The 14,242-nt window shown below is 31.3% G+C and overlaps 1 protein-coding gene across 1 annotated transcript; it reads right to left on the bottom strand.

The window, feature by feature from the left end:
* Positions 1 to 5,195: 5,195 nt before the first annotated feature.
* On the bottom strand, positions 5,196 to 10,343 carry LOC139861551 (protein neprosin-like). Its single transcript, XM_071849981.1, has 7 exons — positions 9,879 to 10,343; positions 9,650 to 9,736; positions 9,347 to 9,559; positions 7,609 to 7,773; positions 6,508 to 6,561; positions 6,256 to 6,402; positions 5,196 to 5,795 (listed from the first exon to the last, which is right to left on the bottom strand). The coding sequence occupies exons 1-7, from the start codon at positions 10,206 to 10,208 to the stop codon at positions 5,418 to 5,420; spliced, it is 1,374 nt and encodes a 457-aa protein (XP_071706082.1). The 5' UTR covers positions 10,209 to 10,343; the 3' UTR covers positions 5,196 to 5,417.
* Positions 10,344 to 14,242: the final 3,899 nt, after the last annotated feature.

The raw sequence follows: 14,242 nt of genomic DNA, 5'->3' as shown, positions 1-14,242 counted from the left end.
TGTAACGACATTTAACTGTATATATATCATACTAAGATATATTATATATCATAATATCATGATAATATAACAATTTAACATCACATTTGTTATAATAAATAATGGGTTAACAACATTCAACAAGATCGTTAACCTAAAGGTTTCAAAACAACATTTACATGTAACGACTAACGATGACTTAACGACTCAGTTAAAATGTATATACATGTAGTGTTTTAATATGTATTCATACACTTTTGAAAGACTTCAAGACACTTATCAAAATACTTCTACTTAACAAAAATGCTTACAATTACATCCTCGTTCAGTTTCATCAACAATTCTACTCGTATGCACCCGTATTCGTACTCGTACAATACACAGCTTTTAGATGTATGTACTATTGGTATATACACTCCAATGATCAGCTCTTAGCAGCCCATGTGAGTCATCTAACACATGTGGGAACCATCATTTGGCAACTAGCATAAAATATCTCATAAAATTACAAAAATATAAGTAATCATTCATGACTTATTTACATGAAAACAAAATTACATATCCTTTATATCTAATCCATACACCAACGACCAAAAACACCTACAAACACTTTCATTCTTCAATTTTCTTTATCTAATTGATCTCTCTCAAGTTCTATCTTCAAGTTCCAAGTGTTCTTCATAAATTCCAAAAGTTCTAGTTTCATAAAATCAAGAATACTTCCAAGATTGCAAGTTTACTTCCAAGTTTTCTAAATCCATTCCAAATAATCATCCAAGATCAAGAAACCTTTGTTACTTACAGTAGGTTATCTTTCTAATACAAGGTAATAATCATATTCAAACTTTAATTCAATTTCTATAACTATAACAATCTTATTTCGAGTGGAAATCTTACTTGAAATTGTTTTCGTGTCATGATTCTGCTTCAAGAACTTTCAAGCCATCCAAGGATCCTTTGAAGCTAGATCTATTTTTCTCATTTCCAGTAGGTTTATCCAAGGAACTTGAGGTAGTAATGATGTTCATAACATCATTCAATTCATACATATAAAGCTATCTTATTCGAAGGGTTAAACTTGTAATCACTATAACATAGTTTAGTTAATTCTAAACTTGTTCGCAAATAAAAGTTAATCCTTTTAAATTGACTTTTAAAATCAACTAAACATATGTTCTATATCTATATGATATGCTAACTTAATGATTTAAAACCTGGAAACACGAAAAACACCGTAAAACCGGATTTACGCCGTCGTAGTAACACCGCGGGCTGTTTTGGGTTAGTTAATTAAAAACTATGATAAACTTTGATTTAAAAGTTTTTATTCTGAGAAAATGATTTTTATTATGAACATGAAACTATATCCAAAAATTATGGTTAAACTCAAAGTGAAAGTATGTTTTCTAAAATGGTCATCTAGACGTCGTTCTTTCTACTGAAATGACTACCTTTACAAAAATGACTTGTAACTTATTTTTTTGACTATAAACCTATAATTTTTCTGTTTATATTCATAAAATAGAGTTCAATATGAAACCATAGCAATTTGATTCACTCAAAACGGATTTAAAATGAAGAAGTTATGGGTAAAACAAGATTGGATAATTTTTCTCATTTTAGCTACGTGAAAATTGGTAACAAATCTATTCCAACCATAACTTAATCAACTTGTATTGTATATTATGTAATCTTGAGATACCATAAACACGTATACAATGTTTCGACCTATCATGTCGACACATCTATATATATTTCGGAACAACCATAGACACTCTATATGTGAATGTTGGAGTTAGCTATATAGGGTTGAGGTTGATTCTAAAATATATATAGTTTGAGTTGTGATCAATACTGAGATACGTATACACTGGGTCGTGGATTGATTCAAGATAATATTTATTGATTTATTTCTGTACATCTAACTGTGGACAACTAGTTGTAGGTTACTAACGAGGACAGCTGACTTAATAAACTTAAAACATCAAAATATATTAAAAGTGTTGTAAATATATTTTGAACATACTTTGATATATATGTATATATTGTTATAGGTTCGTGAATCAACCAGTGGCCAAGTCTTACTTCCCGACGAAGTAAAAATCTGTGAAAGTGAGTTATAGTCCCACTTTTAAAATCTAATATTTTTGGGATGAGAATACATGCAGGTTTTATAAATGATTTACAAAATAGACACAAGTACGTGAAACTACATTCTATGGTTGAATTATCGAAATTGAATATGCCCCTTTTTATTAAGTCTGGTAATCTAAGAATTAGGGAACAGACACCCTAATTGACGCGAATCCTAAAGATAGATCTATTGGGCCTAACAAACCCATCCAAAGTACCGGATGCTTTAGTACTTCGAAATTTATATCATATCCGAAGGGTGTTCCGGAATGATGGGGATATTCTTATATATGCATCTTGTTAATGTCGGTTACCAGGTGTTCACCATATGAATGATTTTTATCTCTATGTATGGGATGTATATTGAAATTTGAAATCTTGTGGTCTATTGTTACGATTTGATATATATAGGTTAAACCTATAACTCACCAACATTTTTGTTGACGTTTTAAGCATGTTTATTCTCAGGTGATTATTAAGAGCTTCCGCTGTCGCATACTTAAATAAGGATGAGATTTGGAGTCCATGCTTGTATGATATTGTGTAAAAACTGCATTCAAGAAACTTATTTTGTTGTAACATATTTGTATTGTAAACCATTATGTAATGGTCGTGTGTAAACAGGATATTTTAGATTATCATTATTTGATAATCTACGTAAAGCTTTTTAAACCTTTATTGATGAAATAAAGGTTATGGTTTGTTTTAAAATGAATGCAGTATTTGAAAAACGTCTCATATAGAGGTCAAAACCTCGCAACGAAATCAATTAATATGGAACGTTTTTAATCAATAAGAACGGGACATTTCATTTTCCCTCGGAAAATATATGCATGATCAAGTGGTGCTTTCATTGAGAGACGCAACATGACGTCTCGTACTCTCGCAATCACGCGGGTATCAAAGGTTTATCTATCTTATTGAGCTTTTAATTCGTTATATGCGGTTTTAAGTACATGTATCTTTCGCGCAGATGTTCGTGCGCCTGCGTAACTGTTCGCGCGCTTTGCGCACAGTGTCCGCAGCTTTAGACGCAATTTTCATGTGGTTTTACGCATGGTGGTTCACGCGGTTTCCCCGCGCACTCTGCATGCGGTTTTACGCGCATCTGTTCGCGGGTTTACGCACAGTTGTTTGCACAGGCTCATGTGAACTTATTTTCCGCAGCATAATGAGAAGTTCGATACGATACTTGGCAAAAATATCATACCGAACTTGGGGGACTTGATGTTTAGGGTTTATTAATTAGGGCTTAAGATTGACTTAGTCCACAAGTCATCTAAACCCTAATTCCCATCTATAAATATGGGGCAAAACCTACATCAAGTTCGCACGCCCCTCCACCGCAACGCATTCGGCATCCATCGCATACGGCTCTCCGCATCTCACGCTAAATGCCTCTTTACGGCGACTACACGATCTCTCACGATCTAGGGTTTTTACCTACGGATCTTGTAGGGTTTTTCTCCCTCTTGTCGTCGTTAGGTTCCGACTATCGACCGGCGGGCAATTCGTTAGCCACCCTCCCGAGATCATCATCTCGGGTACGGGTTATCACGGTAACCGGACCGGAGGTTAACGACGATGACGCCTAAAAAAACCCATCTCATATTGTTGTTTGTGGATGTATTTTCCCTCGGAAAATATATGCATGATCAATACACAAACCGTAGTTAATGCTGATATTGATGTCAATTCCAACCACTCTTACTCATGTAGTCATGTAATCCAGATTTTATGGCTAAGTTTGATCTTTGATGTAGTTTTCATATGTACCTGTAGATAAATAACCCAAAACTGCATGCAAGCCAGTAGCCAGTTGTCATAGTGGGTGCAACAAGCTAGGTCATATACATTTATCGTTGCTTTTGTTGATAGGTTGGTACAAGCATTTAAGTTGGATTATATTTTGAGTAAAGCAACTGTTTGTTGTTGTTGTGAAATCTCTTTCTAATCATCACTCTTTTCTTATATGGACCATTTCAAGATTCAAATTTCTGAGCAGTCCTCATCTCTTAGCTTTAAATTCCTTTTGAAACCTCTTTTTTTATATATAGAATCAAATAGTATGTATCGAAATATTTGGATCTTGATGGAAATAATTATAATTATTAATTATTTATATTCGGATTGTAATATGACATATATGTACATAATTACTAGCTATCTTTTATGTTTCCTACCTTTATCATCCACGTTACTAATCATGATGTAAACCTTATCAAAATTCAAAATGTAAACAAAATTAAAGTACAAAATATTTTTTTCATTTGAATATTAATTTATATGGATAATATGAGTAGGGGCTAAAGGAGCTACTCGATTTTAACTCGTTGAAAGCTCGATATGAGTTGAGCTTATCCGAGCTCGAGTCTTGTTTAAATGATCCCAAGTACGATCATAAACATATTTGAAGATTGTTTTTTTTAAACGAACACCTGATTTTTGTATAAACATGAACGAGCTCACGAATTTAGATTTGTCGTTCATTTATTATTATTCTTATAAATACATACAAACAAAGTATATATATATATATATATATATATATATATATATATATATATATATATATATATATATATATATATAATTATTATATTATATACTCATAACTACAATCTATCTATCTATCTATTTATATATTATACAAAACAAAATTTTGAATAACTACAATCTATCTATCTTTAAGTTAAATAACACTATAATTATAAAGTAAATCACAACTAATTGTTTAATCATTTTTATCAGTTGTGCATCATACGGGCTTAATGATATAATGAATGCAAATCATCATAACTAATATTCAAATTGATTTTCAACGATCGTACATCGTACGGGCTAAAACCTAGTATATAAATGAGTTGAAGTTGTGCCAAGCTTTGGCATGTAGAATATCAAACAAGTCGAGCTCAAACTTGATAGATTTGAAATAAATCGAGTTCAATTTGGGCACTTTGAATTTAAAAAAGTCAAACGCAAGTTTGATTTGATTTGTTTACACCCTTTTATTTGAATTGCGCATTAAACCATCGGACAATGTTACAAAGTGCGAAACTTGTTAAAAATTCGAAGAAAAATTCACTCTTACAATCAAACCAAATTATATTCACTTCTAGGGTTAAAAACTTTAGCTTTACATGATATTATGATTACAAAACTATCATGAATCAACATTCTGTTAGAAATACAAATATAACACATCAGAAAATTAAAACCCCAAAACCATTAGAAACCTAAAACCAAAAATTTAAAATCTTCACCCTTTGATATACTTGTACCAAATACCAAAATGCCACGTGGTTTTACGGACATCTAGGATTTTTACCTGGGCCACCGTAATAAATATAATTACCCCAAACTCTATTAATCCCACCTCTTATATCATAACAATTTGGATGATCCGCTAATATCTTAAAATTAGACAAAGGGATTAGACTATTATCCCAATCAACCACTTGCATGTTTCTAAAATATGAAGCTTTACCAAACCCTTGATTTGAAAAATGCCCGCTTCCCATTTGGGTCGAAGTGTGAGAACCCGCAACCCGACTATTCACAATTTCTCCCCCGAATTGAACCATGCTCGCATGATCTCGGAGATGAGTGAATAGAGAAGCGGGCCAGTACCCGACCAAGGTACCAGACCCAAATTCTAGCCACCAATTTCCATGCTTCGGATCCTACAAAAACATTTAAAAAATTCATATTAAATTAGTACGTCACCCACTTTATTTTTTATACCTATTAAAGTTCTGGACTCGGTTTTATTTTCTTTATTTTTGTTATTAAAGAGATTAATTATTATTCAATATTACTAGTTGTAATTAACATGTAACTTTAACTTTAACTTTGTAAGTCTATCACCAATACTGTTTTTATTGGTATGTCACAACAACACTAATGATCTGTAGTTTTTGAAGTTTTTATATGTATAAGTGTATAACATGCAACTGTCTAAGGTAAACGAATAAGGTTTTCCTGTTCAAACTATACGGGAGGATGAGTTTTTTTAATTAGATGTAAGCGGTCTAATTTGATTATTCCGTGATTGTTTCAAAGTTTTTGAATAAGCAACCTAAGATACGTTGTTAGTAAGGATTGTTGTTGTTATGATACAAGTGTCTAAGGAAATGAATTTACCTTCCATATCAATAAACTGATATCAAATTGTCCTCCATTGTATACCGATCTGGGAGATATAGCAGCTCCGATCGCAATCTTATTATTCGTTTGTACAAATCCAGAACATAACAAGTTGTAGCATCCAGTTGTTTGATACGCATCAGTCTGTAATATTATAAAGTACATAATACATAATTTGCATATTTTTACTATAAAATATGGATATTAAAATAAACAGTTGTATGTGTAGTTTGATTATTTAAAACTTACGGTCCAATAAGTGAAGAATCTTGGGTAGCTATCTCCATATAGTTCTGGGCTTACCTGTCAGAGAAATTTCAATGGATTTGGGTAAATATAAAAATTCAATTTGAAGGGTAGCTATCTCCATAAGTAGCTTTAAATGGCATTAAGAAACTTGCATTTGTAATTTCTGTACGGTACGACTCGTCACATAATTACTACAGTACATTATATCACATTTGTTATTATAGAAGACTATTACTATTATTGATTGCGTCCTAAAACAACAAAAAATTGTGTAACAAGCTAGTAGAATATGTCTTTTCTACTAGATAAATGTCACATTTGTCGTCAGACGACATCAAGTTAAATATCTATATAGGAATCAATGTTTTTATCGTATATATTTATCGATGAATATTTTTGTTAAAACTATCTATCCGATGAAAAATAACGTTTGTTATGATCCTGGAATAAGAATCAAACAATCTTCTACGTTAATGAAGAAAATGGACACGAAAAAGTACTCACTAGTCGGAGTGGAAAGGGAACTAGACAAACAATTTAGGAACACTGAGTTTCAAAGTTTCCTACACATACACCACTAAAGTTCCCGCCGAAGTTATGAATCACTGACCCTAGTGAAAATGTTTTTTATTTATTTATTTTTATTTTTCTTTGTTTTTTATTGATTAATAATTATAATTATATTTGTGTGCTCATTTTAACTCATTAACACCTATTAAGAGTGGACGGAGTGGGTATAGGATTTTTTTTAGCGTGGAGGTAGAACACCGAAGGTAAAAAAGTTAAGGAATGACTATCAAAACTGATAGTCTTTTCTTAACTTTCTCATCTTCAGTGTTCTACCTAAACACTAAAAAAATCCTATACCCACTCCGTTCGCTCTTATCACATTGCAATAATGCAATATGTGCTGAGTATACGACTAACATGCAGTTATGCACCTCTGGTGATTTTCTACATAAAGTGTGAAAACATTTTACAGGTGCACATTTTGGGACCTCATCATTAACAAATCACTTTCGAGTAGCTGCCATCCAGCTTCACATCAGTGGTGGTAACAACGAAAAAAAGTAAAAGATAAGGGGGAGAAAATGAAAATACCTGCCAGCCAGCTTCAATGGTGTTGAGATCATTACCAAAAGAACCAGAAATAAGCCACATTTGTGATAGACTGAATTCATATCTATTGGTCACCTTTGGAGCCCACACATTTATGCTTGCTTTCGCTCCATAGTATTTATTCCCATTTACATACCCAACTGCATGCTGCAATTTTCAACTAATATCATTAATTAATTCCCAGTTTTTTTCAAAATAAATCATACTTTTCGAAGTAACTAATCTAATTCCAATCGTTAAGGTACATTTTTTGATCCAAATGTAATAAAAAAATGGAATCGAGATAACGTCACTGGTATAACAACATAAAAGCATCGATCCGATTATGATTCGTTATACTTCAACTATGATATGCCCATTATATAACTACCGCTTTGCCTAGACTAAGATTAAACGATTATGACATATGTATTTAAGGTTTGAAAACCTTCATTCCTGCTTATATACATCAAAATTCAAGAATTAATAGAGGTTGTACCATGTACTTTAACATTTTTATATTTTTGTGTAAGTAAAAGAAGTTTAACATTTTTATATTTTTCCATATCCCATGACACAAAAGCTATACCAACTTGATATTGATAAGGGTCTTTTAAGAGAGTTTGTAAAAAGAAATTACTCGTAATTAACTAATAAGTGAGATTATATAATTATTCTAGTAAAATATTTGGGTATTAACTAAATTTAATTACGTATATTATCAATTAATTTTCAATAAATACTCTTTGTATTAATGGGAGTTCACTAAGCCCCATTTGTATTTGATTCGTTTATATACGGGCTATCAAGATACATATGGTTTAAATATTTACATGTACTCCCAACGTTCCAAAAGAGTGTCTGGCAAAAAAAATTTGTTGAATTTAAGATATATGTGTGATAAATATCAATTTTAGCCTTATATTCGAGGTAAGTTTAGCTGTATTTATTTCATATATGAGTGATTGAAAGTAATAAATAAAAGTAAATTAGAAAGTTAAATGATAGTTAAGAGTTATTTAAGTGAATAATTATATGAACGTATATAAATAATAAGATACACACTTATTTTAAAACTAAAAGATTAATACAACATATATTGTTTGCTTTGATTGTTGAACGACTTATAACACAAAACGAATTACCTTATGACTTGATAAATAAAGTTATTTGATTATTGAGTTTTGATAACGTATGACCCAAAACATACGTTAAAATGCTTTAACTGCACTTCAAAATTTTCTTAACTATCATAATTTATATTTAATACTCATTAATTACACGTTTAGAAATTAAAGAAAATTTCGGGTGCATTAAATGCACCTTAACGTATGCCACGAAAACATACATTAGCAAAAATCTCCATTATTTTGTCAATAATTAAGTCGAAATCAAAGCTTCTCACTCTAATTACCTAACTATCTTTGAAAGAAATTAAATGCGACCATTTGAATGAGACACTAGAAAAGAAAGTTTTTAAGAAACTTTACAGTTTACATCACAGGTGATCTACGGAACATATTTTTCTACATAAGGTACAAATCATCATAGCCTTTTATAGAAATCACTTAAATGCGTGCAAAACCATATGAATCATAACATACTTGAAGTAACACCAATAAGACCACTACCCATAACTTTGACAATGCAAGAAAATTAAACAAGAAATTTACCATCAAATTTTATCATAACAATAAATATAAATATGTATTATTATGTATGTAAATATAAAAGAACTAACCTCATGACCATAGGAAGAAGTGTCTCTTTTAATTGGTCTTGGAATTTTTTGACCAAATTTTCGAATCGAATTAGCTCTTAAAATGTCTTGTTCACTTGTTCTTCTAATTGGAATTGTTCCTTCTGGACATGTTTCACCTGATAAACTCCATAATTGATGATCTTCATACTTCATTTCTGTTTGTTCATAACCATATGGTCTCTCTGGTGGATCCTACTTATTAAAAAATATAAATTTATAAAAATTTATACAGCAAAAAGAATGAAACTTTAATAATGTTTATTCAAGAAAATAATAACCCACCAATGGTTTAGTTCCATTCAACTTAGGATGATCAAATGCTGGCTGATGACGAGTCCATACACAATCTATTGTATCACCTTCTGGGCTCTGTTTCACCATATAAAAAAAATTAAAAAGATAGACTCAAACTGTGTATGCGTTATTTTAAATTTGTTCATGTATCATTGTAATATACTGTAACAATGAAGGGAAAAAGGTAAGAACTTTTTCACCAGATAAATAGTATTACCTGAATTGATTTAACAAAAGGTTTGTTGATCTTCATCAAATGAGCTCTAATCAACTTCATCTTGTTTGATTCTTCTCTTGGCCGGAAAATTTGATCATCTGGCCGAGGTTTATCGGTCGCGGTAGCCGGAAAAATATTTGAAAATAGCAAGATCATGAAAACAAAGAAAGAAGGGATTTTAAAACAATAAGATGAATTCACTATTTGTTGTTTTGGTGTTTGTTTTTGTTGTTGAAGTGTGGACTTGACTCCTGGTTGTCTTGTAATGTGATTAAAATGAAAACAGAAGAAACAAAAACAAGATTCATCTTTGGTTATTTTAAAGCCCATTTTCTGAAGTATTTCTTTCACTCATTCATTCCTAGTTTTTGTGTCTCTCTTCCTAGAAGCTTTGTTTTCTACTATTTGTTAACTTTGTTTTGTATGCTCTGACAATAAGAACTTGTAGACATAAATAGGTTTGAGTTATGAGCTACCAAATTATATGGTCCTCGGAGATTTTAATGTTATTAATTACAGTCAAAATTTCTTAGTAGGGGGCTCCCAATGGTTACGCCTAGGATCTCGCCCACACTAGTCCAGCCTGGGCACCAATGGCACGGAGGCCGCCCAGGTTTAGCCCAGCCTCTCGCCCAGCTCTTTCTGCTTTGATTTCGTCCAACCTGAGCATATTTCTGGACGGACTAGGCTGTAATTTGTAGTACTTTTTGCTTGTGGTCTTGTACAATTGATTAATTAATTAATATAGTGGGTGAGGAAGGAGTGTCATTGTTGGGAGTGTTTAGTCCTGGGTTTAGTCTTGGAAAGGAATTGAGATGGAAGTGATGATGTGGCGCCGAATGATTGGCTAGTCCTGGAAGAAATGGTGTCTTCATTGGGAGTGCTCTTAGTCTACGAGTGGGTTGCTGTTTGTATTGCAACTTTTAAAGTTATTTGTAATTTGTAATGGTCATTTTTTCTTTTTTGTTTTTTAATTAAAAATTAGACAAAATTGCTTAAATAGTTCATTTGTTATCACTTTTTTACCCACTTCATCCCATCAAATTTATAACTGGAAAATTAATCCTTAAAAGTCATTATTTATTCTCAGTCACATCCTTGGACCTAACGAAATTTAACTGTCCGTTAAGTTAAACTCGTGTACTTATCACGTGATGATAAACCATTTACCTAAGCAACGTATGCGGTAAAGTTTAAAACTCCTCTATCTGAAGAAAAAATGAAAAAAGATATGTGTACTTTAGAAAACTACACGAAATAAAACTTATATCTATACAACACGAAACAAAGCCAAGAACAAAAAAATTTAAGTTATCAACAGGGTACCCTGAGTAGAAGACGTAACTTAGAACAAGCAACAAATCAAAATTAGGAGTAGTAGCAATCAAGTTATGTTGCTTTCTGGAAAGACAACTCTACTTCTTAAATAGAACCACCAGTAAAAGTCCTCGTGTTGCTGCAGGTAACAGTTTCGCTCTATATCTTGAGCACTTTTTTTGGTAGTTTATAACTATAAAATCAACAGATCAATTACAAGAGTTTGAGGAGTGGGGATCGGACCATCACACAATGTTTCAACAGATTTGATCCATCACACAATTTATTCTAAACTTTCAGGATGAATAAAATCAACAGATCAATCACAAGCCATGAATTTATAACCTCTAACATAATGATTCTCCTACTACAAATGTCAACTATACTAGAGTCTTATTCTCTTTAACGGACAGTTCAACTTAATAGACAGTTAACTACTTGAAAGGAACAATTAGGATTGCAGGTGAGGGAAAGCTTGTTAATTATGGATAAATGGAGGAACATGCGATGTTGATTTCAATTAAAGCGTATTTTTTAATCACGAGACATGCAAATGTGTAGAACTTAACGGGATTTAACCACTGTTAGAGCTAGGGATGAGTTTGGGATTGAAAACTCATTTTAAGAACTGCTTGTGCAGTTTTTAAATGAGAGAGATGGAATTAGATAAAAGGATATAGACTTCGATATGTTATTTATTGTTTTATTTAAGGTTGTATTTCAAGAAAGAAAAATAAATAGATAAATGCATCTAACATCTTTTAATTTAGTAAAATATCAAAATATATAACCATTTTTTGGTAAATGCATACAATATTATCAATATTTATTTTTATCTTATTAATAACCGCAAGATTAAAACAGAACTTATCATTATACTAAGTTTTTAGCCCGTGCGATGTATGGTCATTACAAAATACTACTCTGTATAAGTTAAATGATTAGTTTGTTAGACTTTTCAATTAAATATACATGAAACAATGATAATTTAATAGACTTAGTAATGAAACCTCATACTGAATTTGATTTATGAAATATTAAATTTTAATAATATGAATATCTAAATACTCTAATCGTGGAACTAAACTAGAAACGTTGCAACCCTTTCTTATAAAGTACATTTATTGTCGAATTATCTAATTGGCTATTTACTGCAAGTCGGTACCTTCAGTCCATTTTTTCTTTTAACCCTCGAAAGTGTAACTATAATTGGCCATGAGTGAAACTCGACACTAAAGAAATAAATCAACATGAGACATTGATTGTTCTTGGCTCTTATTAATTTTCATTGTGTAACACACTCAACTGATATTGTCTTCATCGAAATCTACATGGTATTCTTTTCTCAGAAGAAAGTTAACATTCGTGAAATGTAACTTATTGTTTCAATATTGATACCCGTTAAGATTTTTGTCTTTCAAAGTTATTATGGGTCTTATGGTATGATAACTGACCTTTGAATCCAAAGGATTATCGGTACTTACCCCTTGTAAATTTAATTGAATTTATTTCTAGTTATAACTAGTGAAATTATCAGTGGAACCACGAGTTTGTTTAAAAAAATATTTTAATGATATGTTTTAGGTATTAAGTGAATTTAAATACTAAAGTAATTTAGTTTAATAAACCGTAGAACCAAGGATTCCGACTAAGAAACTTGTCGTTTTTACAAATATATTAATATACTTAATTTGCTCAGCTAAATGAACTACATTTATTCTCCAACCACATCTTCAAATTTTCATCACAATTACTATTTTTCTTGTTATAAAAGCCTACATTACAACTTTTTATTGAGACATTATTTCGCATGCATATGTAACGTAAATAATTCTGTAAAGTTTTCTTTAAAAATGAGTTTTTATATTTTTAATAATAATTATTAGTAATAACAAATGCCTCTTGAAATTTTTTCAAAAATTAAAATATAATTATTATATAAAGATTGTAGAATATACTTCAAAGTTTGTACATGTGTTCATGGGGTGTTTTGTAAAAGATTATACAATTTGTTTTAAAGTTTCTACATATGTCATGAGGGTGTTTTACTATAACATTGTTGTGATGGCCGGTCAAGTACCCTTAACGGCTCCGTCACTTGGTTCCACAGCTTGATCGAAACTCTATATGAATTTAATAAACAATGTTGCATTCTTTATTTTAAAAATAATTTCCTAAAAAGGAAACCCACCAAAATATGTAGTTTAGAAAAACTCAACATATATAAATAACCAAAGTTGACCAGAAACAAGTCAACCAAACACCCACAATGTAATAAACCCAAAAGTAGAATGCAATGTTTAATGTTTAAATCAAAATCTGCGACAGACAATGCAGACTCTCTAAGCACAGCGGAAGCAATCAATCATGAACCTGAGAATAAAACATGCGAGTAAACTGTCAACAAAAATGTTGAGTGAATTATAGGTTTAATATTGCAAACAATAATTAATTTAAACCATAAAAATTTATGTTTGAAAACATAAAGACCCATTTTGGACCACAAAATTATATGCTCGAAAACATATAAAAATATTATTCCATTAACCCGTGAGCCACCTGGTAATCACTTAACAACTCCATACCCTTAACAAAACCAATATAAAAATATACACTGAACAGGTGTATCTTCCAAAATACGAAGTACTAATACATTCTGTTTATAAACTGCTAGCGCGACTAGCACGAAATGGGGCTGTCAAGCCAGATAGATCTATCCATAGGATTCGCGTTCACCAGTAGAAACCGGTGATTACAATTACCAGATTAGGGAATATTTTTGTTCGACTCACAATGAATAATTTAAACCAACTTCCACTTGTGTCCAATATATAAAAAAATAAAATGCATGTATTCTTATCCCAAAAGATTTAAAATAGAAAGATGGGATCATAACTCACCTTAAGGTAAATGAATCAACAATCATAGAAAAGCGAACAGCAAATGGTAAAGTGATCAAGAATGACCACAACGCCGACCTATAAATAAAGCAGGTCGATATAAATAACTAACTTAGGTCAAGTCTTAGTATGATAGCTATAGTACTT

The sequence above is a fragment of the Rutidosis leptorrhynchoides genome, chromosome 8 (genome assembly GCF_046630445.1).
Source record: "Rutidosis leptorrhynchoides isolate AG116_Rl617_1_P2 chromosome 8, CSIRO_AGI_Rlap_v1, whole genome shotgun sequence".
NCBI classification, from domain to species: Eukaryota; Viridiplantae; Streptophyta; class Magnoliopsida; order Asterales; family Asteraceae; genus Rutidosis; species Rutidosis leptorrhynchoides.
Note: the sequence above shows the minus strand (reverse complement) of the source record. Positions and strands in the feature narration are given on the sequence as shown.

Bases quoted from the DNA above. Each gene is read 5' to 3' on its own strand.
- LOC139861551 (XM_071849981.1), bottom strand. From the start codon at position 10,208: ATGGGCTTTAAAATAACCAAAGATGAATCTTGTTTTTGTTTCTTCTGT. The intron at 6,562-7,608 runs GTATTTTCATTT...TTTCTCTGACAG, and splicing joins CCATTGAAGCTGGCTGGCAG to GTAAGCCCAGAACTATATGG. The intron at 5,796-6,255 runs GTAAATTCATTT...ATGTTTTTGTAG, and splicing joins TCAGTTTATTGATATGGAAG to GATCCGAAGCATGGAAATTG.